The sequence below is a fragment of the Zea mays genome, chromosome 9 (assembly GCF_902167145.1).
Source record: "Zea mays cultivar B73 chromosome 9, Zm-B73-REFERENCE-NAM-5.0, whole genome shotgun sequence".
Lineage (NCBI taxonomy): Eukaryota > Viridiplantae > Streptophyta > Magnoliopsida > Poales > Poaceae > Zea > Zea mays.
Window position 1 is genome coordinate 111,738,443 of NC_050104.1, and position 26,947 is coordinate 111,765,389.

The window sequence follows — 26,947 nt, forward strand, 5'->3', positions numbered from 1 at the left end:
CGAAGAGAGGAATTCCATACAAAATATAAATAGCTCAAACTCCCAAATACCTGCTCCACCTCCACCCCCTCCCCCTCTGTCCTGTCTTCCTCTCCTTCCTCCTCGTCGTCCTCCGCCATAGTGGCGAGCACGACAACAGCCACGCCTCACGCCCTCACCTCCAATCATTGGCCTCCCCAACCCAACCTCTCCCCGCCCCGTCCTGTTGAGCCGGGTGATTGACGGATTATTAGTTAATCCGGGGGCTTCACCTCGTTTTAGCGGCCTCGTTCGTTCGCCTCCGCAAAAGGCTAACGCCAGCCCGGGCGCGCGCTAACGGCAGCAACGACAGCAACCCGCTGGCTAGCTAGTCCTCCCCACGATTCGACTCCGCCACCGTCCCCGGCCCAGGTGCGTGGTGACCGAATCCTCTATTTCAGCAATTTTTTAGGGAATGATGTGGAGAGGGTCGGGCCGGGGATTTGTTTAATGGTGCCCGCGGCTAGGGTTGTTAAGTTGGTCCTCTGATCGGGGCTTCGGCTTCTGGCGATCTGAGGTCTGACCATGGCCGCGCCGGGGTCAGCGATCAAGGTACGCGGGGTCTCTGCTTGGCTGGCTGGCTTGGGTGCGTGACGGATCTGGGCTGCGGGAATTCTCTGACTTTTTGAGATTTGTTAGTGGGTCGTGGATGAATGGGGTTTAGCATGTTGTAGTGGTGGGGAAATTTTGCTTGGTTGATTTCCGGATGGCGGATTGGATCTGGCCCTTTGGCATTTGGAATGGGAATGCCCATTTTGTGTGATTTAGATCAGATGTTGGATCTCTATAATGGTGTAAGCCGCTGCCTGGAGACCAATCTTATGAGAGCAGTGATTTTGTTTTTCTTTTTGGACGTGAGGTGGATCTGGGTGGCCGGAATTTGGTCTGATTTATACCTGTTCATCTGCCACTCGATGGCTCTTGTTGATCCTGATGCTGATTCGTGCTCCAGAAGTCATTGGATTTAGCTGCCCACTTGAATTGTTTTGGAAGCCAAGCCAATGTTCGTTTAGTTTTGGGTGTGTTGGAGGCTTGGAGCATTCGGGTCATGCAAGTTCCCACACATCCCTTTTGTTCTGGATTGAATGAGCTGGATATGGATGTTTTGTTGGACCTAGGATGTCATGTATTCTCAATTGTGAGTTGCACCAAAAAACATCGCATTCCTTGGGTTAGCTTTCAGCTTTCTGTTGAATGGGGGATCAGGATCTTAGCTTGCTCTATATCACGCCAACTCCTTAGTTTGTGGATGTTCCTTGGGTGTTGTTTGAGATGCAATCATTATACAGGAGCAGAACAGAGGTCTTTGGAATTGCTAGACATTCTAATTACATAGAAGCAAGTCCTCATCCCTAATGAAGGGCAAACTCACAAGCGGCATTGTGTTTCTATCAGTGTCAGGGGGCACTTTGAATAGGAAACTTTTGCATGCAGTGTTGTTCAAAAATTCGCATGTGGTTCATCTCATTTTAAATTTAAACTATCCGCGTCAAAATATTTTTAAGGGACCTGTATTTATGTTCTTGTTTAAGAATGCTTTTATACAGGCTGGCTTTGAGGATTCATCTTTTCTCCCCCCCCCCCCCCCCCCCCCCTGTTTCAGCACACCTTTTCTTCTCTCCTGAAGCAAAAACCACCAAAGACTAGTCCTACAAAATCTAGGGGTTCTATGGCTGTTTCAATGAGGGAGGTGGATCCTGTTTTTCAAGGTGCAGGTCAAAAAGAGTATCCTTCAGTTTCTAGCTTGCTACTGGTCACAATATCTATACTTATCCCTGCATCTCGTTTCGTTCCAAGAATGGCATGTGCCATCATTTTCCTCATTTCAGTTGTATTATTGTTTCAAATTAGTAGTCCCTGCTGCCATGGTTTTTAAAGCGGTATGGCGAGACAAGACATTGGACCACTGCCTGGACGCCTAGGCGTTGGACCACCGCTTGGACGCCTTTAAAACAGTGCCTGCTGCCATAGTATCCAGTGGAAACTCCTTAAAACACTTGTAGGTCAACCACAAACTATATTTCATGAACTGCAAGTCCACAGTAAACCTTTGTTATATTAAGTGGGGATATTAGGTTAGCATGGTGTTTCAGTACTAACATTCAATTCTGTTTGTCTATATGATTCATCTTTGTATTATTATCCTTAACAACGATCAGTGGATTGGAAATATGGCGGATTGAAAAGTTACAGGCTGTTCCTGTTCCCAAGGAATCATATGGGAAATTTTTCACAGGAGATTCCTACATAGTACTGAAGGTACTCAGCTTTGCTCACATAGTAAATATGTCAATTCCTATATTAAGTGAGCTGCCTGATGTCAGGAGTGCAACTGTTTCCATTGCTTACATCTTTACTCCAAAGACCACTGCATATTTACTTCCCCCACATGCTTATCAAATCACACATCCTTCATACAAGAAGGGATTAGTTGTTTCTGATGCTACTGATCATTTCAGCATATTATTTATGCTACAATAAAATGTTTATATTGTGCAGATACTCATTTTGTAGTTAAATCCTCATTCATATCGAGCAGGAATGAAATCCCGATTGTTATTAATAGTTATTTTGTTCTTGAGCAGACAACTGCCCTTAAGAATGGTTCTTTTCGTCATGATATCCATTATTGGCTTGGCAAAGATACCAGTCAGGTTTGCTTTCACATGTTAAGTTCATTTCACTTGCTGGCAGTGTACCTATTGAACAGGAATTTTTACAATTGCATTGTTATTAACGAGTAGGATGAAGCTGGTACAGCTGCAATTAAGACTGTGGAACTCGATGCTGCCCTTGGTGGAAGAGCTGTCCAATACCGTGAAATACAGGGAAATGAGACTGAGAAATTTCTTTCATACTTTAAGCCGTGTATTATACCAGAGGAAGGTGGTGTTGCATCTGGTTTCAGGCATACTGAAGTAAATGAGCGGGAGCATAAAACACGATTATTTGTCTGCAGAGGAAAGCATACTGTTCATGTTAAAGAGGTGAATTTAGTTGTCAATTGGTCCTTGTATGGTCATAGACTCATAGCTTCCTAGTACGGGTACCACATTCCAATTTTTTTCTCTCCAACAGGTTCCTTTTGCACGAGCATCACTCAACCATGATGACATATTTATTTTAGATACAAAATCTAAGATATTCCAATTCAATGGATCAAATTCAAGTATTCAGGAGAGGGCTAAAGCACTTGAGGTTGTGCAACATCTTAAAGATACAAACCATGAAGGAAAATGTGAAGTTGCGGCAGTTGGTAAGTTTATTTTGGCCAAAAAGGTTTATACAAGCTTAAGTGGACAATGCCCAATATTCTTCCAGAATTACAATTGTGTCTTTTAAACAGAGGATGGAAAGTTGATGGCAGATGCTGATGCTGGTGAATTCTGGGGTCTCTTTGGCGGATTTGCTCCTTTACCAAGAAAGACATTTTCTGAACTCAACGGGAAAGATTCTACTTCCACTTCAAAATTGCTTTGGTAATATATCACAAGGGACAAAGCATAGAATAGCAAATCTAGTTCTTTTTGAATTAATTATATCTTTCATGGTTATGCTATAGCATGTCTATTTTCTCCTCTGCTTAAATGTATTTTTTTCTATTTTTTATTACCAGTGTAAACAAGGGCCAATTTGCCCCTATTGATTGCGAAATTCTAAAAAGGGAGCTATTAGATTCAACAAAATGTTACCTACTAGACTGTGGTTCTGAAATTTATGTCTGGATGGGTAGAGAAACAACTCTTGAAGAAAGGAAACGAGGCGGCTCAGCTGCTGAGGTAACATTGTCTTGCTTCTGCTATCTTGATTTAGTGGCTATGATAATGCTGCACTGTGTGAACCAGCCACCACAAAGAGGTCTATGAGAGGTCAACCACAGATGTAATAGCGCTGAGGTCCATCACCAATGTGGCAACCACATATGTATATTTGCTAAGAAATTTTGCAGCCAATATTGTTAACCATGGGGAGCTTAGACATAACTAGAAATTTCCTATAAAAGAGTTCGGTCTCACCCACATCAATAATAAAGAGTTCCTATGGCGTGTATTGACTGTGTTATAGTAGTGCCATCTTTGACGTAAGTTAAACTTTATGTGCAAGACAAGACCTTTCGATCAATGCAACTTTACTTGGCGGGTGGTTCCACATGATCCACACCACAATATGGGTTTTCATCATGTTTAAGATATCTCTGGTGCTGCGGACTACTAACCGCAATATTAGTTAAAAAACATTATCTAAGAAGATGCCCTGACATTCTATTTTTTTTTCTCATTTTCGATTTACCACATATTTTAGACAATTGTTGGGCTATTTCTTTCTCTAGACGTACATAAACACATTCTTACCTCTGCAGGAATTACTACGTGAAGGAAACCGGCAAAAATCTCATATTATTCGGCTCATGGAAGGATTTGAGACTGTCACATTCAAATCAAAGTTTGATAAATGGCCCAAGAAAGCTGATGCAGTTGTGTCGGATGAAAGCAGAGGAAAAGTGGCAGGTTATCATCTGAGCCACAATTCTTTTTTTTTTCATTTTAGTTGCCACAACTGATTCTTTATAACTAAATTTGCTATTGTAGCTCTTCTTAAGCGACAAGGATTTAATTTCAAGGATCCAGCAAAAGCTGCTCCTGTAAAGCAAGAGCCTCAACCTCAGATTGATTGCACTGGCAACTTACAGGTCAGTGAACTTCCTTTTTTTCCGAATACACAAGAGAGCTGCGTATCATTATATTAAGAAAAAAAAAGATGGGCAGAAGGCCATACAACCCATGCCACACACACTTAAAACACCAGGATTTAAAACTCCCATTTCAAGAAACCCCATGATCTGTCCTTAAACAGGAAGTAAACAGATATTGAATTTCCTTTCTTAGGGCTAGTTTGGAAACTTAAATCCCTGGGATTTCCGGAGATTTAAGTTTCCAAACTAGCCCTTAGAAAAGATATTGGAACCAGACACATTCAGTTGTAGCATTGAATTATCATTTATTGATCTCGTGACATAACACAACTGATACTCTGGAATAAGATTGTTAGTTGGAGCAGTAGAGCACATACCTACTTGAAGGGTTTAGTTGCAATAACAAGATGAAATAATGTTGTTTTGAACATCGCTGCTAAAATAACCATGTTTGATACATTCGTGTTCTTTTGGTTTGTGTGTGTGTATGGGGGGGAGGGGTGGGGGGTGGGGGGGGGGGGGGGGGGGTTGGGGCAGTGTTCAGTGTTGCTTTACCATTCGTGAACTTTATTACTTAAGACTCTGCTACCATAACACTAAAGTGTCATTTTGCTGGAGTTTTGCTGCCCACCTTTGAGGAAATGTTCTACTGGACCTTAGCAGGGGCCCGATGCATTTCTTTCCTTTGCCCTAGGCCGGTGGTAGGTATTCTAATTCTCATGCTGTACTCGTGTTTGTTGTAAGAAAAGGGCAGGTATGTAATCTCAAAAAACAAGGGTGTGTGTTGTAAGGGTTCTTGGCTTCTTGCCCTTTTTTCCCTTCTTAATATGAAGATATGCTGCTGTCCTACGTGTTTGAGAAAAAAGAAACTAGAGTGTCATTTACATTTACAGAATCTCAGGTAGCCGATATCTTACAGGTTTGGCGCGTAAATGGCAGTGATAAGACTTTCCTTTCGTTTTCTGAGCAATGCAAGTTTTATAGTGGAGACTGCTATATCTTTCAATACACCTACCCTGGATATATTGGAGATGAATGTCTTATTGGTACCTGGTTTGGGAAGAAGAGTGTCCAGGTAACTGTTTAATGCATTTTCTATTTGCTGTATTGCACATATGATTGATACATTGCCATGAATCTTACTCAACGTCTCATTATTTAGTGCATGTTTGTACTTTATCAACAATGTGCTTTGTGTTGTTAGATGCCTATGTATGTGTCCTTGTTATATTCGGTCTCATATATAGAGTACTTTTTTCTCGAATACGCAGGAGGGTTGCATATCATTATATTAAAGTAATTATATTAAAGTAGAGGGAAAAAGGCCTGAGGCCTGGGACAATCAGAACACAACACAAAAAAAAACACACGAGACTCACAAAAAAAACACACACACACACACCAAACACACACAACACAGACACATACCAGTCACACGACACACCACCACCCCAGCCTACCAAGAGGCTACAAGACTTTCCTTTCTCTAACCAGGGTAAAAAAAGGGAGCGCATGTTCCTGTCTCCAACAGAAAACCACAGTCTCATCTCATCTTTGAATCCATCCTCTAAGGTAGAAAGGCAGGGTCGAGCTCCGTAAAAAACACACCTATTTCTCTGTTTCCAAAGACTCCAAGCCCCAAGAATTACCATACTATTAAACCCCTTTCTTTTGCTTTTAGGAATCCTAGTTGAAGCCTTTCTCCACCGTTCAACAAAATCTGAATCTCTTCTCTTAGGACCCACAAAAGAGAGACCAATTGGAGTTAAAATTGTTAGAATATGTGGATTAGGCCCATGAGGCCCATGTATAAACCCTATATAGCCACCCCCTAGGGTTGGCCCAGGTAATCTAACAGTCATTCTTCCAACATGGTATCAAATTAGGTTTTCGCTCCTCCCTCATCCCTCAGCCGGCTGCGGCTAGGGTTTCCTTCCCTGCCGCCAGGCCGCCGCCCTTCTGCTCCCTCTAGGCGTCGCCAGGCCGCCGCCCCTGCTTGGCCGCGCCACCAGGAGGACGCGACCCCGCGCCCTGCCCCTGTGCCGCGCGACCCGCTTGCACCCGGAAGCCGCCGACCCCGGCCGAGCAGCCCCTGCTCCGTCCGCCGGCGCCGCCAGGAGGAAGCGACCCCGCGCCCTGCCCATGTGCCGCGCGACCCGCCCGCGCCAGGCCGCCAGGAAGCCGCCGACCCTGGTCGACCCCGGCCGAGCAGCCCCCTGCTCCGTCCGCCCGCGCCCCGCACCCTGCCCCTGTGCCAAGCGCCCGCCCGCGCCAGGCCGCCAGGCAGCCGTCGACCCCGTCCGACCCCGGCCGATCAGCCCCCTGCTCCGTCCGCCCCTCACCACCGTCGGCCCCGCCCCTTTCTGGTAGACCGTGCCACCGTCTCCCTCAGCGCCGGCCGCGCCCCCTGCACCGGTCGCCCCTTCAGCTCCCCCATGGCCGAGCAGCCGCCTCCTCCTCCCCCTCCTACTTCCACGTCTTCCCTCCCCTCTCCTCTTGGGCCCACGCCGTCGCCCTTGGCGCGCGCTGCCGCCGCTGCTCCACCCCGCGCCGGTTCTCCCGGACCCGCGGACACGGGAGCTGCCACCGCCGTCGGTGGGAGGACCACCCCCTATGTCGCGCGCGCTCCCCCGGTCTCCCCTGCGCTCGGGCCGGAGTGGGGGTCAGGACCTAGCGCCGCCGGTGGGGCCCTCACCGCCGCGAGCACCGCCTCTGCCCTGACTGCTGTGGCGACTGGGGTTCCCACGGGGGTTGCAGATCCGGAGGACCCTCCCCCGCCAATCCCCCTCGCTGGTCGTCAATACACATCCTGTCGTTGATTCGCCGCCTCCTCCATCGGTCGCCCACCAGGGATACACCGTCGTCGCCCTCGCCGCTGCCCACGCGGAGCACGCGGCGCAACAGGCACGTCTGCGGGAAGCGGCCCTCGTGTGGGAGCGCGAGCGCGAAGCCGCCGACGCTATCGCTGCTCAGATTGCCGCGGCGGAACAACTCCTCGCCTCGCCTGCGGCCCACGACGGCGGGGCCACCTTCTCTGACACCGTGGGCGGCGTGTACGGTGTCCCGACCGCGCCGACCGTCGGGACCAGGCCCCGCACCATCCCCACGATGCTCTGGCATGACCCGACTGACCCGCTCGTGGCTCAGCTCCACCTTCAGGCTGGGAGTGTCCAGAACATTCGCCTCATGGTTCCTGTCGTCCTGGAGCCAGAGTCGCCGTCCTACGCACGCTGGCGGGGCTTACTCCTCCTTACCTTCGCCGCTACGCCCTGGATGACCACGTCCTCTGCGACCCTACCGGCGTGGCGCCGACTGCCGCGTGGGTCCGCCTCGACAGCATCGTGCTCACCTGGATCGTGGGGACGATCTCCGTCGACCTCCACAGCGTCCTTCGGAACCTTCCTCACGCTCGGGCTATTTGGCTAGCCATCAAGGGCCAGTTCCTGGGCAACACCGAGGCCCGGGCTCTCCGCCTCGACGCGGCCTTCCGCACCTTCGTCCAGGGGGACCTCAGCGTCAGTGAGTACTGCTGCAAGATGAAGACCATGGAGGACTCACTTGGTGATCTAGGCTGACCCATGGAGGACCGCATGCTCGTCCTCAACGTCCTCCGTGGCCTCAGCGATCGCTACACCCACCTCCGGTCGTTGATCATGCGCCAGCGCCCCTTCCCTACCTTCCTCCAGGTCCGCGACGACCTTGCTCTGGAGGAGATCACTCTGGGTGCTCAGGCTGCATCGATCTCCGGCCCGGGGTCCTCGTCCTCCTCGACAGCACTGGCGGCTATCACCCCGACCCGTCCACTTACTCCGTCACAGTCTGCCCTTGGCCCTCATCCACCCGGGCCGAGCAGGGGCGGCGGGGGTCGAGGTGGCGGAGGCGGGGGCGGTGGTGGCCGTCGCCGCCGTAGTGGCCGCGGTGGTGGTGGTTCTGGCGGTGGTGCCCGTGGCAACACACCGACGCCGAGATCCCAGCAAGGTGCGCCTTGGCCCACTTTCCACCACACGTGGTTAGGGCGCATCTCCATGTGGCCGTTCCAGGGGCCAGGTTCTGAGGCTCGTCCCCCGGTGGCCCTGTTTGCTGGTGCGCAGCCGGGGTTCACCTCGCCGCCGGGGTTCGCCTTCGCCTCTCCGTCGCCCTGGACCTCGATGCCTGCCGCTTCGTCGTGGCCCACACCGCCGTCTGCTCCACCGTCCGGGTTGGTTGGTTGGGACGCGATCGCCCTGGCTGCCTTCCAGACTCCCACTCTGACTCCACTGATGGGTCCCGAGTGGATCGCGGACACCGGTGCTACCTACCACACCACTCCTGACCCTGGTATACTCACCTCTGTTCGCCCTCCTTCCTCTCTCCCTTCGTCCATCATGGTGGCGAATGGCTCGTGTCTTCCTGTCACATCTGTGGGTGTCGCCGGCCCTTCTGGCTCTTTTCGCATTCCCGATGTTCTTGTCGCTCCTTCTTTGATCCACAATCTTCTTTCCATTCGCCGTTTTACTGCTGATAATTCTTGTTCTGTCGAGTTTGACTCTTCTGGTCTTACTGTGAAGGACTCGGCAACTCGGCGCCCCCTCCTCAGATGTGACAGCACCAGCCCCCTCTACACCCTTCGGCTTCCGCACGCCACCTCTTCTTCGTCGTCGTCACCTGCCACTGCTGCTGTTTTTGCTGCCACCACGTCTCCTACCACCTGGCATTGTCGCCTTGGTCACCCCGGACGCGATGCCTTGATGCAGCTTACTCATAGTGCCACTATCCCATGTACTAGATCACATGATGAGCATCTTTGTCATGCGTGCCAGTTAGGCCGCTATGTTCGTCTTCCTTTTTCTTCTTCTTCCTCGCATGCTACTCATGCATTTGATCTTGTACACTGCGATTTGTGGACTTCACCTATTACCAGTATGTCAGGCTACAAATACTATCTTGTGGTGCTTGATGATTTTTCTCATTATGTGTGGACTTTCCCTTTGCGTGCCAAGTCTGAAGCTTTCCCCGCCCTCCGCCACTTCTTCGTCTGGGTGTCCACTCAGTTCGGCCTCACCATTAAGGCCGTCCAGTGTGACAATGGTCGGGAGTTCGATAACTCCACCTCCCGCGCCTTCTTTCTCTCCCACGGGATGCACTTGCGGATGTCTTGCCCGTATACCTCCTCCCAGAACAACAAGGCTGAGCGCATGATCCGCACGACCAACGACACCATCCGCACTCTTCTCCTCCAAGTGCACCTACCGGCACGCTTCTGGGCCGAGGGCCTCCACACCTCTACCTACCTCCTCAACCGTCTCCCTTCCACTGCGTGCCCGGCCCCCACTCCTCACCAGGCACTCTTCGGTACCCCTCCGCGCTATGACCACCTCCGTGTCTTCGGGTGTGCTTGCTACCCGAACACCGCTGCCACTGCTCCTCACAAGCTTGCACCCCGTTCCACCCTCTGTGTGTTTCTCGGGTACTCCCCGGACCACAAGGGCTACCGCTGCTTTGACCTCTCCTCTCGCCGGGTCCTCATCTCTCGCCTTGTGGTGTTTGATGAGTCCGTATTTCCCTACTCCTCCACCACCACACCACCCTCCTCCGACCCTGACCTTGACCTCTTCACTCTCCTTCTGACTGACGCAGTGGTTGAGCCACCTATCCTTCCTCTCTCTGCAGGTACTCGCTCACCGCCTGTCGATCCTACTACCGGCCCGATGCCTTGCCCGGGTCCGGTGGTGTCGCCTCTCCGCGGGGCCCCGTCTCCGATCGCCCCTGGGCCGAGCGGGGGTGGTGGGACTGCACCGCCTGCGGGGCCGTCGGTACCGACCCCTCCGGCTCGCTTCGCCCAGCCGGTGCGCGTCTACCAGCGCCCGCCGCCGCCGCCGGGGTTCGCACCTCCACCGTCGCCACCACCGCCGTCGTCCCCACCGGTGTCCTCTCCTCTGGCGGCACCGCCGGTGGCCCAGTCCCCGCCAGGGACACCTACACCTCCGCCGCGGCCATCCGCGGCACGTGTCGAGACGCCGGTGTACCACCCACCGCTTCTTCACCGCGACCCGCGGCATGTCTACCCGATGGTGACGCGGCATGCGGCTGGTACCCTGCGCCCCGAGTCCTGGCGGCCACGACTGGAGACTCGCAGGTTTCTCCGGTACCCTCCTCCGTCTGCACCGCCCTGCTGGACCCCCACTGGCGTCGGGCGATGGAGGAGGAGTACGCGGCGCTCGTCGCCAACCAGACGTGGGATCTGGTGCCCCGTCCGCCCGGCACCAACGTATCCCAAGTTCCGGCCACACCTGCCGGAAAAATACGACGGTACGTCAAACCCGTCGGAATTCCTGCAGGTGTATGTCACCGCTATCACAGCAGCAGGTGGAAACACCGCTGTGATGGCAACATATTTTCATGTCGCCTTGTCTGGACCTGCCCGAACTTGGCTCATGAACCTCGCCCCAGGGTCAATCTACTCCTGGGAAGAGCTCTGCGCGTGGTTCGTTGCAAACTTCGCCAGCGCTTACCAGCAACACGGTGTGGAGGCCCACCTCCACGTGGTAAGGCAGGAACCCGGGGAGACTCTCCGGACGTTCATCTCCCGCTTCACTAAGGTGCGAGGTACTATACCTCGCATTTCTGATGCTTCCATCATCACGGCCTTCCGCCAGGGAGTACGTGATGAGAAAATATTGGAGAAGTTGGCCACGCATGACGTGGAAACTGTCCCCACACTCTTCGCTCTGACCGACAAATGCGCCAGAGCCGCCGAGGGCCGTGCATGGCACTCGGCCCTACAAACCGGGGCTGCCCAGTCGGGTGGCTCGGGTGCCGTCCCCCGGAACGGTAAGAAGAAAAAGAAGAAAGACCGCGACTACCAGAAGCCGTGGTCCACCGCTCTAGTCGTTGCAACCGCGACCGGGGGCCGGGGCGACCGCAACAAACGCCCATGGCCGCAGAGGGGTAACAGCGGCTCATGCCCTATGCACCCCAACGGTCGCCACAGCGCCGCGGAGTGTCGCGAGATCATTGATCTCGCGAAACGCGTCAGTGAGCGGCGTGAGCAGTCTTCCAAGGACGGCTCCCCACCTCGTCGCCGACCCGGCAAAGAAAAGGTCGACGACGGCGAGGTGGCCGCGGCTGAACGGGACCTCGGGTATCAGTCACCCGAGGGGGAGCTGAAGGATGTCTTCGCCGGAGGCTCCTAATCCGGTGGAGACAACTAGATGGACCCCCAGGGGACCCCGTGCTCCCCGGTCTATGGGGCCAAAGCCTGCCTTCCCCCGGAAACCCTTCTGGACTCCCCACGGGTCCAGACTTCTGATAGGTCCATGCAGAAATGACTACAGCACGAGGACGAGGACTCCCTCATCAAACGCAGATGGGAACCCAGGGTCGGGACCTAGTCCTACGGCAAGTACCAAACCAAGAAGGGCTGCACAACTCTCCCCCAGCTAGGAAGGACCTTCAAGGTAACGGGAATACGCCGACCCGGGGGTGACTGTCTAGCTATGACTGAAGGAGTACCTCTCCCTGACACTGGTGCACCTCTGTAAGTTCTATCCATAGGAGCAAGTCTGAGGGGTCAGATTTTTCTCCCTTTTGTAACTAGGTAACGCATACGTGTACGCCAACCCGGTGAGGTCCGCCCTCATAAGCCCAGCCTGTTGGTCTGCACCCATGCATGATAAGTTATAAAGAAAAGAATTACCCCCTCAGATGTGCCTCTATGATAGTTTTATCCTACTGCTCCATGGTTTTGCCTTGCAGTTTTTCAGATATTATTTTATCTAACCCATCCAAACAGTTTCTTTTCCATCAGACATAATGACATCCGAATTGAACAGCCAGGCTTGCAGTTTAGGACCTCTTTGTGAAAGCAGGAGGGCCCGACAGCCTGGGGGGCGGTTCTAAAGAACGGTAGCCCGTTCCATGGGGTGGTCCGGAACCTGTGTGGCCGCTTAGCCTGGTCCCGTACCCGAAAGCCTGCACACTCCACCACTCCGTGACGGGTACCCTAGTATTTGGAGCTATAAGTCCTGTGGGTCCGACAACCTGGGGTCCGGAACTAGAGAATGGGAACTTGTCTCCTGGGGTGGTCCGGAGCCCATGTAGCCGCTCAGCCTGGTCCCGTACAGTGGGCCTGCACGCTCTACCACTCTGCGACGGGTGTCCTAGTACCTAGAACCACCATCCAGGGGGTCCGGACGCACAACTTGGCCTCCCAGACTAAACCCTGCAGGTCCCGAGCATGTATCAAAGGATGGCTAGTGTCAGATGGCGGGCCCTGTGGGTGTACTAATGTCCCTAGCCAAAGCTGTGTGCAGGCTCAGGTCCCAGTCGAGGCTACCTCCTGGGGGCCATTGCCAACTCTTCCTTAGGTATGCTGGTCTGCAGCCTCGACAAATCGAGCCTACATCCCAGGGGCCAGGTACCAAGGAGGAATCGGCTACACCACACAGAACAGGGACAAGTGGTACACAGATAAGTGCTAATACTGCTTGATAAATAGTACTCAAAAGTACCTTACAAAAAGCAAAAGTATTACATCCGCCTTCAAGCGGAGTTCTAGCTCCATATCTACTCTACAGGTATGAACTACCTCCACACCAGTAGGGTCGCGTGGGTAGCTAGCTCCGAGCGGCTCGCCAGCGAAGGCGACCACCTCTGCACCGACGGCTCGCCAGCGGCGGCGACTACCTCGGCTCCGAGCGGCTCGCCAGTAGAGGCAACCACCTCTGCGCCAGGCAGCCTCCCCAGCGGTGGCGACCACCTCAGCATGTGTGCCACGGTGAAGAGGTCCTCGCCTCCGTCCCCCTACGGGGGTGAGGACAAGACCATCCAAGCCTTGGAGCTGGGAGCACGGCGGAAGGCGGTGCTTGTGGTCTGGTCGGGACCATGTAGCCGAAGTTTGCCTCCTTCACAAGGCTGGTGATCATCCTTTTCCTCCGAATGCTGGAGGAAGAGGCGGGCACCAGCCCATGTGGAGGACGAAGCCGCGACTCAGCCCGCTCCCCACCACCGCGAGGCTAATGAACATCCTTGAAACCAAGCACCGGTGGAAGAGCGCCGCTCCCACAAGGTCGCGCACCTCCGGTAGAGGGAAGACAAGACCGGTAGCACCGGCCCGCTAGGGAGGACAAAAGGCACGAACTCTCTAGCGGCAAGCTCATCGGAGTGGATAACGCCGGCGCAAATCCTTCCGGCAAGTACCGGCGCATCCCATCCGAGCAGGCGGTATACCATTTCGAGCACTCACTCAGTCTGGGTGTGCTCGGGATGGAGTCACAAGGCCATGGCAAACTACGACAACGCGAAGCAGAGACCTTGAAGGCAAACGGGCGCGGAGAACTCGGAGGCGAAAGGGCGCCGCGAGTGGGAAAGAAGCAAGACATGGCTGCTACTCGAGGGGTGAACCCCTTTTTAAAGGCAAATTTCCCCACTCGCGCCCCGAAGCGTCACGGGCAAGGTCTCCCCCGATGCGCACCAGGGTTCCCATCCTATGACACGGGGCCAGGCCTCACATGTCATACAAGCCCGAAGCGCGAAGAATGCGAATCGTCGCACAGGGAGCATGCCACCGCCCCGCAGTAGCACGCCCCTTCATCTTCGCCGCAACCAACGGTCAAGAAGGCGAACCGCCGCAGAGGAAGCGTGCAACCGCCCCGCGGTTGTGCGCCCCCTCGGCTTCGCTGCAGCCAGCGGTCCAACCTCTGGCATGGGGGCCCAGGCCCACATGTCATGCACCTGGCGCGCCGGTTTCTGCGTACAGAGAAGTCGCACCGCCGCTCGCGCCAGTACCACGCCTCCTCGGGGCTGCCACAAGAAGACGGAAAAGTTAAATTTTCAAAAATGCAGCGACTCGAGGCACCCCGCGCATGGCCCAGCAAAGACATCAAGTGCGGAGGTCACGGGTCAGTCAGCCGCGGGGACAGGCGTGGCAGTCGGCATGACCATGGGCGGACCGGCGGTAATTGCATCAACGGGCGTGCAGGGACAGCGAGCCAATCGACAATCAGACTTTGGCCCCACCTGCAGTCTCGTATCCTCCCCTGAGGCGGGCCCGGGGGCCACTGTCGGTACCCTGAATCAGGGGTACCCTCTACTACAGTATGAAGACCCGGTGCCCATACGACGTTCCCTAGCCGAACGGTGAACAACACCTGACCCCACCACGTGGGCGGCTCAAGGGGCACCGCGTGGCGAGAAAAGATGGTACATCCCAGGATGTATCAGTTGTACCGGACCTCCGTGAGGGAGCACCGGACCCCTGTACGCACAACCCGGACCCCCAATTACGGCTCGGAACTCCCAAGTAAGCATGCCAGGTCCCTCGGATGGGGTCCAGATCCCTCCGAGTAAGGTCCGGGCCACAACAGGGTCCCGGGACAGGGGAGACCCTAGCATAAGCAAGGGTCTGGTACTGACACGTGTCCAGGCCTTATCCTGTGCGCTTGTGCTCTCCGCTCAGGCGGAGACCCGATGCTGCCACGTGGCTTGTAGCCCGTGACATAAGCCAACGGGCGGAGCCTGACGTAAGTCCTCTAGGCCGCGCTGTCTCTGCATTTATTGCGGAGAGGACGCGCCGCATGTCCACCCTGCTGATAGGCGATGTGCCCCCTTAGCATTTAATGCGTCCTGTCCACTCCGCTGGCAGGCGGCGCCAGGGCCATCCTGCAGACGGCGCACCTGTCCAGTCCATTGTCAAACAGTACGCCTGTGCTGCGCGGCGCACTGTGCTCATCATCCCTTATGCGAGAAGCTTCCCCTGCACGCCGATACTACACAGATCTCAGACGTCAGGACGTAGGAAGGTTGCTCCAGCAGCAAACATTAGTAGCTCCAAGTACTACATCTGTTATGTTCCTGGGCCCACATGTCGGGGCTCAGAACCCTTGTACATGTCCCCCTTAGCTATAAAAGGGGAGGCATGCAGCGTTACGAGGGGCATCTCTCAGACCCAACTTAGACTCTCAGCTTTTAAGCTTCCACAGCAATCCAACACACGGTGGAGTAGGGTATTACGCTCCGGCGGCCCGAACCACTCTAAACTCTCGCGTGTTCATGTGCTCGGTGATCATTTAGCAGGATAGGCAAAACGCTTAAGCCCCTTCCTCATCTTAGGATTAAGGGTGGGTGCACTCCGCCACCCGGCCGGAGAATTCCCTCTCCGACAGTAACCCATGGAGTTGAACAATCTCATTGAAGAAGGCTTTGGCCACAGATGCTGCTGTGTAAGGATGACACAGGGGAATGAAATGGGCAAACTTGGAGAATCTGTCCACCACAGTGAGAATCACAGACTTGTCGGCAATACGTGGAAACCCTTCAATGAAATCCATGGATATATCACTCCAGATTTCAGATGGAACTTGAAGCGGCTGAAGAAGACCTGCTGAATGAAGGTGCTCAGTTTTGTTCTTTTGGCAGACAGCACAACTGCGAACAAACTCACGAACCCGCCGGAGTGGGTGTGGGTTGTAGAATGTGGATTTCCATCTGTTCACTGTCTTTTGGATGCCTTCATGTCCTGAGTTATGTGCATGAGCCAGCAGGTGTGGCCACAAGGCAGAAGCATCTGGTACAAAAACTTTGCCCTGGAAGAGAAGAAGACCATCTGCCTGTGACCAGCCGGCTGGGGCTGTGCCATTGGCTAGTTGCTGCTGTAGGGTAGCAATCTGAGGATCCTGAGCTGCCTCTGCTCGCAAGGCCTCAAACAGCTCGAAGGTTGGGGTAGAGATAGTAGCAACAGCAAGGGACCCTTCGTCGCGCCTGGACAAGGCGTCCGCAGCCCCATTTAGCTTGCCTGGCTTGTATTCAACCGTGAAGTCATAGCCAAACAGCTTGCTTACCCACGTGTGTTGAGGAGTGGTTGATAGGCGCTGGTCCAACAGATACTTCAAGCTGAAATGATCTGTTCTGACGATGAAAGTATGGCCTCAAACATAAGGCCGCCAGTGGCGAACTGCTTTGACCAACCCAATTAGTTCACGCTCATAAGCCGGAAGTTTCAGATGGTGAGGAGAAACAGCCATGCTGAAATAGGCTATTTCGCCATCTCCCTGGTGCAGAACCGCACCAAATCCTGCTCCCGAGGCATCGCAATCGATGATGAAACTATTCTGAAAAACTGGCATCTGCAGTAATGTCATCAGGGACTGTTTTAACTGACTGAAGGCTTCTTCGGCTTCCTTAGACCACTTGAAGGCTTCCCGCTTAAGTAGGGCAGTGAGAGGTGCTGCCACCGCGCCATATCCTGCGATGAACTTGCGGTAATAGCCAGTTAGGCCGAGGAACCTGCGTAGAGCTCGCAGCGATTGTGTACGCGGCCAAGATTCAACTTCATCCACCTTGGAAGGATCCATGGCCACCCCTTGATTGGAAATAATATGGCCGAGATATGCCATAGAATGTGCTGCAAAGGAGCATTTGGAGCGTTTCAGTGCTAGCTTGTGCTTACGTAGCAGCTGGAATACTTGTTTCACATGCTGGAGATGTTCTGCCCAGGACTTGCTGAAAATCAGGATGTCGTCGAAGAAAACCAGCACACACTTGCGGATCAATGGCTTGAGAACTTCATTCATTAGTGTTTGGAATGTGGAGGGCGCATTAGTCAAACCGAATGGCATTATCAGGAACTCGAAATGGCCACGATGGGTGCGGAATGTTGTCTTGTCAATATCATCAGGATACATGCGGACTTGATGGTACCCACTGCGGAGATCCAGTTTTGTGAAGAAGTGCCCCCCCTAGTTCGTCAAGAAGTCCCTCCACCACTGGAATGGGGAACTTGTCCTTGACAGTCTTGGCGTTTAGTTCGTGGTAGTCGATACAAAAATGCCATGTTTTATCCGCCTTCTTGACGAGCAATACTAATGAAGAGAAAGCCGATGTACACTCGCGGATGATACCTTGGCGAAGCATCTGATCACATTGGCGCTCAATCTCATCCTTGAGCAACTGTGGGTAACGGTAGGGGCGTACTGCCACTGGTGCTATCCCTGATAGTAGGCGAATATGGTGATCATGGCGACGTGGTGAAGACCAGTTGGTTCTTCAAACAAATCTGAGAATGATTCCAACAGTGAATCTAGGAGTCCTTGGCTCACATAGTCACATCCAAGGCTGCACAGTGGGGTGGCGCGACCCCTAGTCCAGTCCAGCACACCAGGCGCCCCTGGCGCCAGAAGGCCATTATCAGCTTGTTGAAGTTGCAGATGATGGGGCCTAGGGATCGCAGCCATTCAATCCCCAGCACCACGTTGCCGATGGTGATGGTCGCCACGGTGCGACCCTTGCTGGTGACATGGTCTCCATTGGCCACTTAACTGAGAGACCAGCCAGGTGCGTCACCTGGAGGCCAAGACGAGCAGCTGCTGCGTTGGCGAGGAATGTGTGAGTCGATCCCAAGTCCACCAGGGCAGTGAGGGTGACACCATTAATAGTGACTGGCATCTTCAGTGTTTCGGCGACGTCGATCCCAGTGATGGCATGGAGGGAGATGCTGAGGTCTTCTGGTACTTATGGTTCCTCTGTGCTGTCATCATGTTCCAGTTCCAGGAGAAATACCCCACAACCTGCACACTTGTGATCTGGCGAATATTTCTCTGAGCAGTGATAGCATTCCCCATTGGCTCTTTTGCCTGCAAGTTCGTCGGGAGAAAAACGACGGAGACGTGGTCGGCCTGTCGTTGATGTTGCAGGTTTGGTAGCCCCAGATCTGGAGGATGAGTTGGAGGGTGAAGACCGGCTGGCGATGGATGCTGACGCCAGTCGCCGCTCGAACGCCCTTGCCAAGTGCTAGGCATGCTGCAGGTTTGTCGGCCCCACCAACTCGACGTCTATGCATAGGGGTTCTCCCAGGCCTGCTGTGAACATATTGGTCTGCTGCTGCCTGCTGCTGGGTGGTATCATCACACCGTCACATGAGCTTGAGAAACTGACGCTGGTAATCTTCAACAGTTCCGGTGCGGTGAAGCTCCTTCAAACCTGCCATCCCATTGGTGCGTAAGGGAGGTTCGAATCTCATGTTAATGAACTCTGAGAAACGGGACCATGTGAGGACGCCACCAATGTCACGTTCAAGTGTATAGAACCAGTTTGCTGCAATGCCCTCTAGGTGCAAGGAAGTCTGCCATACTTTTTCATCCTCCCATGTCCTCATTCCTCTGAAGTGTTGCACTTGTTGAGCCACGGCAGGGGATCAGCCTCGCCGTCATATGTAGGGAAACTGATCTTGGGTCGTGGTGGTTCGTCGCCGTCGAAGTGCTCACGGTGGCCGTGGTTTCTGTGATGCTGGCCACCCGTCACTGGGGTAGAGCCGCGGCCCTGGGGGATCTCGCTCGTGCCCAGGGTCGGTTCTCCGCCTGTGGTGGGTGACGTCTCCTGGATGGATGCCGCCTGGCATCCTTGATCATCTTCCAACCGAGCCAACCTTTGATCATGGGAATCCATGCGCGTGTTCATGGTGGTGAGCTGCGCCAAGATCCTGTCCAATTTGGCGGAGTCGGTCAGAGCCCTAGAATCGTCGCTGACGCTAGACATGGATGTCGATGCGTCAGCTGTCTCCGATACCAATTTGATATGGTGTGAACGCCTGGGTGATCTGAGTGGTAAGTGGAGAAGGAGGTGGGATTGGGAGAGAGATCGCAAGGGATAAGGCGAATGGGTGGGAATGTCGTCACCGGAGCTGCGCGGAGACGCAGCCACGATGATCGAAGGAGTTCCCAACAGGGTTTTACTTCTTCGATAAAAAACCTAGTACAATCTACTGTCCTCTTTATAGATTAGAGGCGCCCAGCTCTCAGCTGACTAACAGATAAGGAATAAGCCCTTGGAGGGATAATGATAAGCCTTTCCTTGATACACTCTCAACAGAAAGATAACAACTTGGGCCTAAAAACTCTCAACTGCACTCTAACAAACTGACCAACCTACTGCTGCCTGCGCCTGTAGTGTTTCCCTAGGAAGGCATCAACAACAATTGTATATATATTAATCATTATTTCCGAGGAGCATTCAGTTATGGCCTCCTTAACACTTTTGTTTCTTTGTTAAATGATACTGAGTTGGATTACTTAACCATGTTTTTCTTTTTTTTTCATATATAAACAGGAGGAAAGAAGTGCAGCCATTTCACTAGCTGACAAGATGATTGAGTCTTTAAAATTTCAGGCTGTTCTGGTTAATATTCTTCCAGTCTTGTCAAAGATTTTTGTAATTCTTGGCTGACTGTCCTAACCTCTTCTTTGGTCATCACAGGTTCGCATTTATGAAGGAAAGGAACCCACTGAATTTTTCCCAATATTTCAAAACTTGGTTATATACAAGGTTGGTGTTAGCCAAATTCATGTGAATAAGCACCTGCAAATTCTTTCTCCTTACAGTGGTAATATGATTGTTGCATATGTGTATTTTCACTAAATACAGGGAGGGACAAGTACTGGGTATAAGAAATTTGTCTCAGAAAATGGCATTGAAGATGATACTTATTCAGAAAATGGGGTTGCACTTTTTCGAGTTCAGGGCTCAGGGCCAGAGAATATGCAAGCTATTCAAGTTGACACGGTAATTTATTTTTATTGTCTTCTCCAAACAAGGCATTATGGTTGTGTTATGGCCTTCTTATCTTAGTGGATTCCTTTGACAATGCTATGATTCTTATTACCAGGCAGCACCGTCGCTGAACTCTTCTTATTGTTACATATTGCATGACGGAGATACAGTATTTACATGGATCGGTAATCTAAGCTCATCAATGGACCAAGAGCTTGCTGAGAGGCAGCTAGATGTGATCAAGGTTGGAGGAGTGCTTTTTAGTGATTGTGTTGGCATGGTTGACCATTCAAATGAACAGTCTGCTATGTTGCTGCTGCACTTCGATGAACTCATTATCCACATGACAATTTAGGCTTTAGCTGTGTTTCTTCTTTCTGTTATTTCTAGATTGATGTCCGCCAGTGGGTAATGACTAGTTACTACAACCATCTAAGCTAAAGATTTTCGCAGAACAGTTATATAGTAGATTGCTAGTTACTGCATTTATGATGACTTAATAATCACTACAGTCATTTATATGATTTCTACTAATATGTTGTACGTATTAATTGAATGTTATCTTCAGACTTATTTGCACACCATCAACATCATACAGTATAATTTACTTATCCTAATTTCCTAGTTACTTTTTGCATCTGTTTCCTGTCAAGTGTACATCATGTTATTACTAGATCAACAGTCCTTGTTTGGCAGTAAATCAGTTCATCACTTGTCTACTTGTATTATGACATAAATGCTTCCTGTTCCCAACTTGCATATTAGCTTGTTGATTGCTTCTGTGTAACTATATATTTATACTCTACCTGAGCATGTTTCTGTCCTGGTTGCATGCTCACTGCTCTATCATATAAACTACTACAACACTGAACCTTTCCATTCTTCTCATCCACTATATGCAGCCAAATTTGCAGTCCAGAATGCTCAAAGAAGGATCTGAATATGATCAGTTTTGGAAGTTGCTTGGAGTCAAGTCTGAGTATGGCAGCCAGAAGATTGTGAGGGACCAAGAAAGTGACCCTCATTTATTTGCTTGTACATTTACAAAGGGTAAGACAAATTTGAATGTCTCCCATTGCATTTATTCATTATCTTAATTGGTCTTTATAGTTCATTGTGCACCTTATCTGATTTCTTCTTTTTGAATTCTTTTTTTCCTGTGGTCATACTTTGGGGGTGAGAAGGGGTGCTTAAGGTGCGTATGCTGAAGTTTATATATTGTTTGTCATGAAAATAGTGTGCTGAATAATTAATGCTGGTGAAACTGGTTTTGTAGGTCAGAGAAATATTCAACTTCACTCAAGATGATTTGATGACGGAGGATATATTTATTTTGGATTGTCACTCATGTGTCTTCGTATGGGTTGGACAACATGTGGACACAAAAATACGAGCACAAGCTTTGAACATTGGAGAGGTATATTATACATTCATATTTCGTTTTTATAGAGCGCTATAAATGAGAAGGCATTTTTTTCAAAACTTGAAGTGAATTGTGAAATCATGCTTTGTGACAGAAATTTCTAGACCTTGACATTCTAATGGAGAATGTATCACGAGAAACACCACTTTATGTCATCAATGAAGGAAGTGAACCCCAATATTTCACTAGGTTCTTCAGTTGGGATTCAGCAAAATCAATAGTAAGGCTATCTCCAACAGCTCTTCTATCTAATTCCCTACCATACCTCCCATTTCAAACTTCACCCTACAAACAATGCTATCTACAGTGCAAAAACAATGTTTTACACGACCATATGCACGATCTGTTGGATACAGCCTAAGGCACTCCTGCCTGGATTGTAATGGCTTTGGTGTTGTGCAAATATCACATGCTAAACTGATTTTTTTTTGCCTTGCGAATTGTTTCAGATGCATGGTAACTCATTTGAAAGGAGGTTATCTTTAGTGAAGGATGGAGTAAAACCAAGAGCAGATGTAAGGTTTCTGTATCCAATAATGACAATTACTACCTCCATCCCATAAAGGATGCCATTATAGGTTTTGTCCTAACTTAACTTTGATTGAGTTTACGAAACAATACTAACAACATTTAAGACTCCAAACAGGTATGTTATGAAAATATATTCCATGAAAAATCGAAATTTACCCATTTATTATGATAAGCATTAATATTTTTTATATAAATTTAGTCAAACTTAGGACAGATTGACTGAGCACTATTATAGAATTGCATCCTTTTTGGATGGAGTATCTTGTTAGGCAGTTGGGACCATATGTGTGGCTGACTGGATCAACATGTCCAGTCTAAAGTAGGTCTAAGTAAACTAAAAATGAAGTGAAATAAAGAAAAATAAAATTCGTTACAAAATGCAGTGCTGTCTACTGTGTATGTGTGACTGTGTGAGTTATGATAGCATTATATTTTGGCACATCTTGCTGAATGTTCATGGATTGGTGTTTACTGCATGACCTTATGAAACCAATGGTGCATTTTCACCCGGATACTTTTGGCTAGTTATTTACATTGTTGTTGAACTCGTGATAATGAAATGCTAAGTATCACTAGTCAGTATCACTTGCAAGAACATACAAAACAACGAATTGGAAGTAGCTCGTAGCACAGCTGCACAGGCATTCACTGTGTTTAGTTCAGTTTCCTAATGATGTTTTCCTAGAAATAGGCTAATCCATGGTTATAATATTTGTAGAAACCAAAAAGAAGGTCAACAACATCAACACACACTGGAAGGTCGAGTGTACCTGATAAATCCCAACGTTCCAGAAGCATGTCATTCAGTCCTGATCGTATAAGAGTCAGAGGAAGGTCGCCTGCTTTCAATGCATTGGCTGCTAACTTTGAGAACCCAAACGCTCGAAACCTATCAACTCCTCCACCTGTTGTTAGGAAACAAGTTCCGAAGCCTGTATCTTCTGATTCTTCAAAGCCACCTCCAAGGACAGCTTCAATCGCTGCGATTTCTGCTTCTTTTGAGCGGCCTAAAGCAACTCTAATACCAAAGTCAATTAAAGGTATGCTAGCATCCTTAAAAGGGATAGTGTCATTTTACATTTTAAGCATGGTTTATCTTACCTTCTATCTTCTTTTGGTTTCAAGCGAGCCCTGATGCAAGCAAGCCCCAAATTGAAGCGAACAAGCCTACACTAGAGACGAATGCCAAGGAAATCAACCCTACAAAGGATAGTCAAATTGCAACTCCTACAGTAGAGGAAGATGTAAAAGAGAGTCAGGCAGAGTGTCAGGCAGGACTTCCTATATACCCATATGACAGCTTGAGGACATCTTCCACCAATATCCCCACAGACATTGATGTTACCAAGCGAGAGGTAAATCTTTGTGCCCTTACGAAACCATTGCCTAACTGACTGAAGCTCTAAAACTACTACTATACTCTGGCACGTTGCAGATATATCTGTCTTCATCGGAGTTCAGAGAAAAGTTTGGGATGACAAAGGAGGCATTTGGGAAGCTACCAAGGTGGAAGCAGAACAGGCTCAAGATTGCCCTTCAGCTATTCTGAAAACTTGGTACTGTCAAACAGACTGCTTTTCTTTGCTAAGTCAAAAGCACAATGACTGTTTTCAAAGGTAAAACCTTTTTCCAGGCATAGGCACTCGAAATCTCTCGCAGTCAATTCAGAAGTGGTAAAGAGTAATTGTAAGTGTAGCCTAGCAGGGTCAAGGGACCCTCGTTGGGTCTGGGAGGAGCAAGTCCAGTGAGTTTTTAGCTGCTCATGTTCCTGAATTGTGTTCTTCACTGACATTTTGCATGTAGTGCCAGATCACTGCATTGGTGATCCGGTCACTCCAATTCTTTCCTATCCAAGGTCACAGGTTTGTTTGTGAGCTTGCGAACCCTTTTTTTTTCCCCTGTGAAGCCATATTTGTTCTATTTTTTTGTTGAAAAAACTAGAGTCCCGAGATAATAAGGGATATATATGTGATGTAATTTAGACGACAGAGCATGCTGTACAAAAGAGTTTGTAAAATGTTATTTCTGTGGGCTGTTGTTTTGTACTCACTCCGTTCTTTTTTATTTGTCGCGGTTTAGATCAAAAATGAACTAGCGGGTGACAAATATTTGTGAACATGCTGTTTGTTTCCGTAACAACAGATCATGTTTGTAAAATTTTCCAGATAGGTATTGTCTGGCATGATTACCTTGCTTATTTAGAGGTTCACAAGTTGTACTTGGTTGTGGCGTTGGTTGCCAGAGTTTGATTGGCACGCTAGAATTTCCAGGCTCAAAATCGAGTTGATTTCTCTAGCAAATGCCAGCAAACTCAGTTAATTGCACTACAATATGTCGTGAAGAACGCGTGCTCTGTGCAAGTTAGATTAGGATGAAAAGTTGGCTGGTCTCCTTTTTCATGGCTAAAGAGATGGCCTGCAGATTGGGTGGTTACTTGATTACGTCGTGCATCTTCTGCTCTTCTGATATCACATTTATCACAAACAAATAGTTGGAGTACAAAAGTAAGTTTTGGGTGAAGCGTTGGTATAGTTGGCCATAAATCATGAAGTCCATGGACTGATCTAAAGCACGAATTTTCGGTCTGGCTTAAACACATCATGATCTTTTGTTCGTTCCATTGTTCGCTAAGTATAATAAGAGACTATAAATTAGCTAAATGCCGAAGTGAGAGGAAGAGAGAGGAAGCATGCTGTAAACACTACCGGAATCAACCTCTTCGCCGAGTGCCGGAAGCACTCGGCGAAGCCTTAAAAACACTCGGCAAAGGCTTTGCCGAGTGTAACACTCGGCAAAGAAGGCTCGGCAAACAGTACATCGGCAAAGACTTCTTTGCCGAGTACTTTTCTTCGGGCACTCGGCAAAGATCTTTGCCGAGTGTCAAGGTGCACTCGGCAAAGAAAAGCGACCGTTACGGCGCCGGTTGACGGAGACGGCGGCTTTGCCGAGTGTCAATGGTGACACTCGGCAACGAAGATATCTTTGCCGAGTGTCCTCCTGGCAGCACTCGGCAAAGCCGCCTTGTTTGCCGAGTGCCACTTGGGACACTCGGCAAAGAGCCCGCCAGGGAGGGTCCCCATGTCAGGCTCTTTGCCGAGTGTCCCAACTGGCACTCGGCAAAGCCGACCTCTTTGCCGAGTGCCAGCGACACAACACTCGGCAAAGAACCTAAGCCGGTGCCCAGGTCTGTGCTCATTGCCGAGTGTTATGACCCAGACACTCGGCAAAGAGCCTCTTTGCCGAGTGTTACACTCGGCAAAGTGACCAGTATGTACCTTTTTTATTTGTTTTTTGTTTTCCATCCACACAAACAGAAAATATCACATATATATCACATATATACATCACAGATATCATCACAGACATAAATAGCCAACACAAACATAAAACCGTGACCACAAACATAAATATCCATCACAAACATAAGTGTTCAACACAAACATAAGTCTCAAACGTCGCAAGCTCTCACATAAGTATTAAACAGAAACATAAGTATTATACATAAGTTGTGAAGTCTAAAACAACGACTCATGGAGGTGGGCGGTTTGGCCGGGGTTGCGTTGGGCTGAACCCTTCCGGAGGGTTGTTGGATGCCGCCCCAGATTGGCCCTGCACAAAGAAGAGATAGCATGTGTTATACCAGATGCATTACAAACATCTAACTACAATTTTGGTACTCACAGGAGTGTGGAAGAGAGTAGGGTCAACTGGGGGGAACAATGGAGGTGGCGGAGCGATGCCCTGTGCGGCGCCAAGGCTCTGCATGTACTGGAACATCTCCGCCATCCTCTGATCAGCCGCCGCCCGCTCCGCCATTATCCTCGCCTCCATCTCTTCTAGTTGGGTCTGTAATATTACAAGCCAACGTTATAGTAACTCAAAGACTAGGTATATAACTAAAGGAAGGACGAGTTACAGAAGCACTAACCTCGAGTTGTGAAATGCGATGCTGTGAGCTGTCGTGCCGAGGTCGAATGGCTGGGCTCGAGCCAGTGCTCCTTGCTCTCACCTGAGACAGAGTGGGAGTGGAGGACGAGTCGATTGCCCCGTCGGCAATCCAGTACCGCCCATGTCTCTTGCCTCCTCCGACCCTCATGAGCACATCGGGGTCGATAGGCTCGGTGCTCGGATCATAGTCTGGGCCATGGACCTCCTGCGCCATGGCGGTGTAGTCATGGAGGCGGCTGTAGACGGCGGGGTTGGTGTAGGCCTCGGGCCCGTCATCCGGGTTGTAGGTGACGTCGGACGTCGCCTTACCCTTATGGGCCATAGCATAGGCCGAGAAGGTGGAACAAGGCCTGCCACCATGTGACGCCGACTGCAACGAAAACCAACGAGATAGTTAGAAATAATATCTAACTTAGTGCTATATATCGAAATAAAAAGGTGGCGTACCCATGCTTCGGCATATTGGCCCAGGCTCCGGCTGCCTTGGTGGTGCGAGGGCCCTTGCATCTGCAAACGCCGTTCCCGGCTAGCTGTGTGCACCTCGTCCCACTCAGCCGAACACCACCTATCCACCATCTGCTCCCAGCAGAGAGGATGTGCGGCGCACCAATGTGGAATCACCTGCAAAGTAAACACATAAAGTGCATATCAGAAGATAAAATAAAATTCATGCATGGAGTACTGGTACCAAACATGCATGACTTTACCTGCATGTACTGCTCCCTGGTCAACGACATGGTTCGGGCTTGAGGTTTGGTCACCTTCTCCCCAAGGACGGAGCCGTGGTAGGTGATGATGGCCTGGATGCGGGCCTC

General features: G+C 50.5%; 1 protein-coding gene across 3 annotated transcripts; it reads left to right on the top strand.

The window, feature by feature from the left end:
- Positions 1 to 24,248, top strand: LOC103638857 (villin-3). Of its 3 annotated transcripts, XM_020544043.2 has the most exons (24): positions 384 to 570; positions 1,622 to 1,743; positions 2,178 to 2,277; positions 2,604 to 2,672; positions 2,763 to 3,005; positions 3,097 to 3,274; positions 3,365 to 3,497; positions 3,635 to 3,797; positions 4,379 to 4,526; positions 4,608 to 4,708; positions 5,631 to 5,786; positions 19,790 to 19,858; positions 19,937 to 20,005; positions 20,105 to 20,242; positions 20,346 to 20,474; positions 21,133 to 21,280; positions 21,415 to 21,425; positions 21,507 to 21,647; positions 21,748 to 21,873; positions 22,103 to 22,168; positions 22,903 to 23,224; positions 23,310 to 23,539; positions 23,620 to 23,740; positions 23,818 to 24,248. In XM_020544043.2, the coding sequence occupies exons 1-23, from the start codon at positions 544 to 546 to the stop codon at positions 23,731 to 23,733; spliced, it is 3,003 nt and encodes a 1,000-aa protein (XP_020399632.1). In that variant the 5' UTR covers positions 384 to 543; the 3' UTR covers positions 23,734 to 23,740; positions 23,818 to 24,248. The 3 variants fall into 3 exon arrangements, with proteins under 3 accessions (XP_035818514.1, XP_020399632.1, XP_020399631.1); XM_035962621.1 differs by having other exon boundaries at positions 1 to 390; positions 23,620 to 24,248; XM_020544042.3 differs by having other exon boundaries at positions 23,620 to 24,248.
- The last annotated feature ends 2,699 nt before the right edge of the window (positions 24,249 to 26,947 follow it).

Coding starts and splice junctions, on each gene's coding strand:
- LOC103638857 (XM_020544042.3), top strand. CDS start 544: ATGGCCGCGCCGGGGTCAGCGATCAAG. Junction 2,673..2,762: donor TTGGCAAAGATACCAGTCAG/GTTTGCTTTCAC, acceptor ATTAACGAGTAG/GATGAAGCTGGTACAGCTGC. Junction 20,475..21,132: donor GGCAGCTAGATGTGATCAAG/GTTGGAGGAGTG, acceptor CACTATATGCAG/CCAAATTTGCAGTCCAGAAT.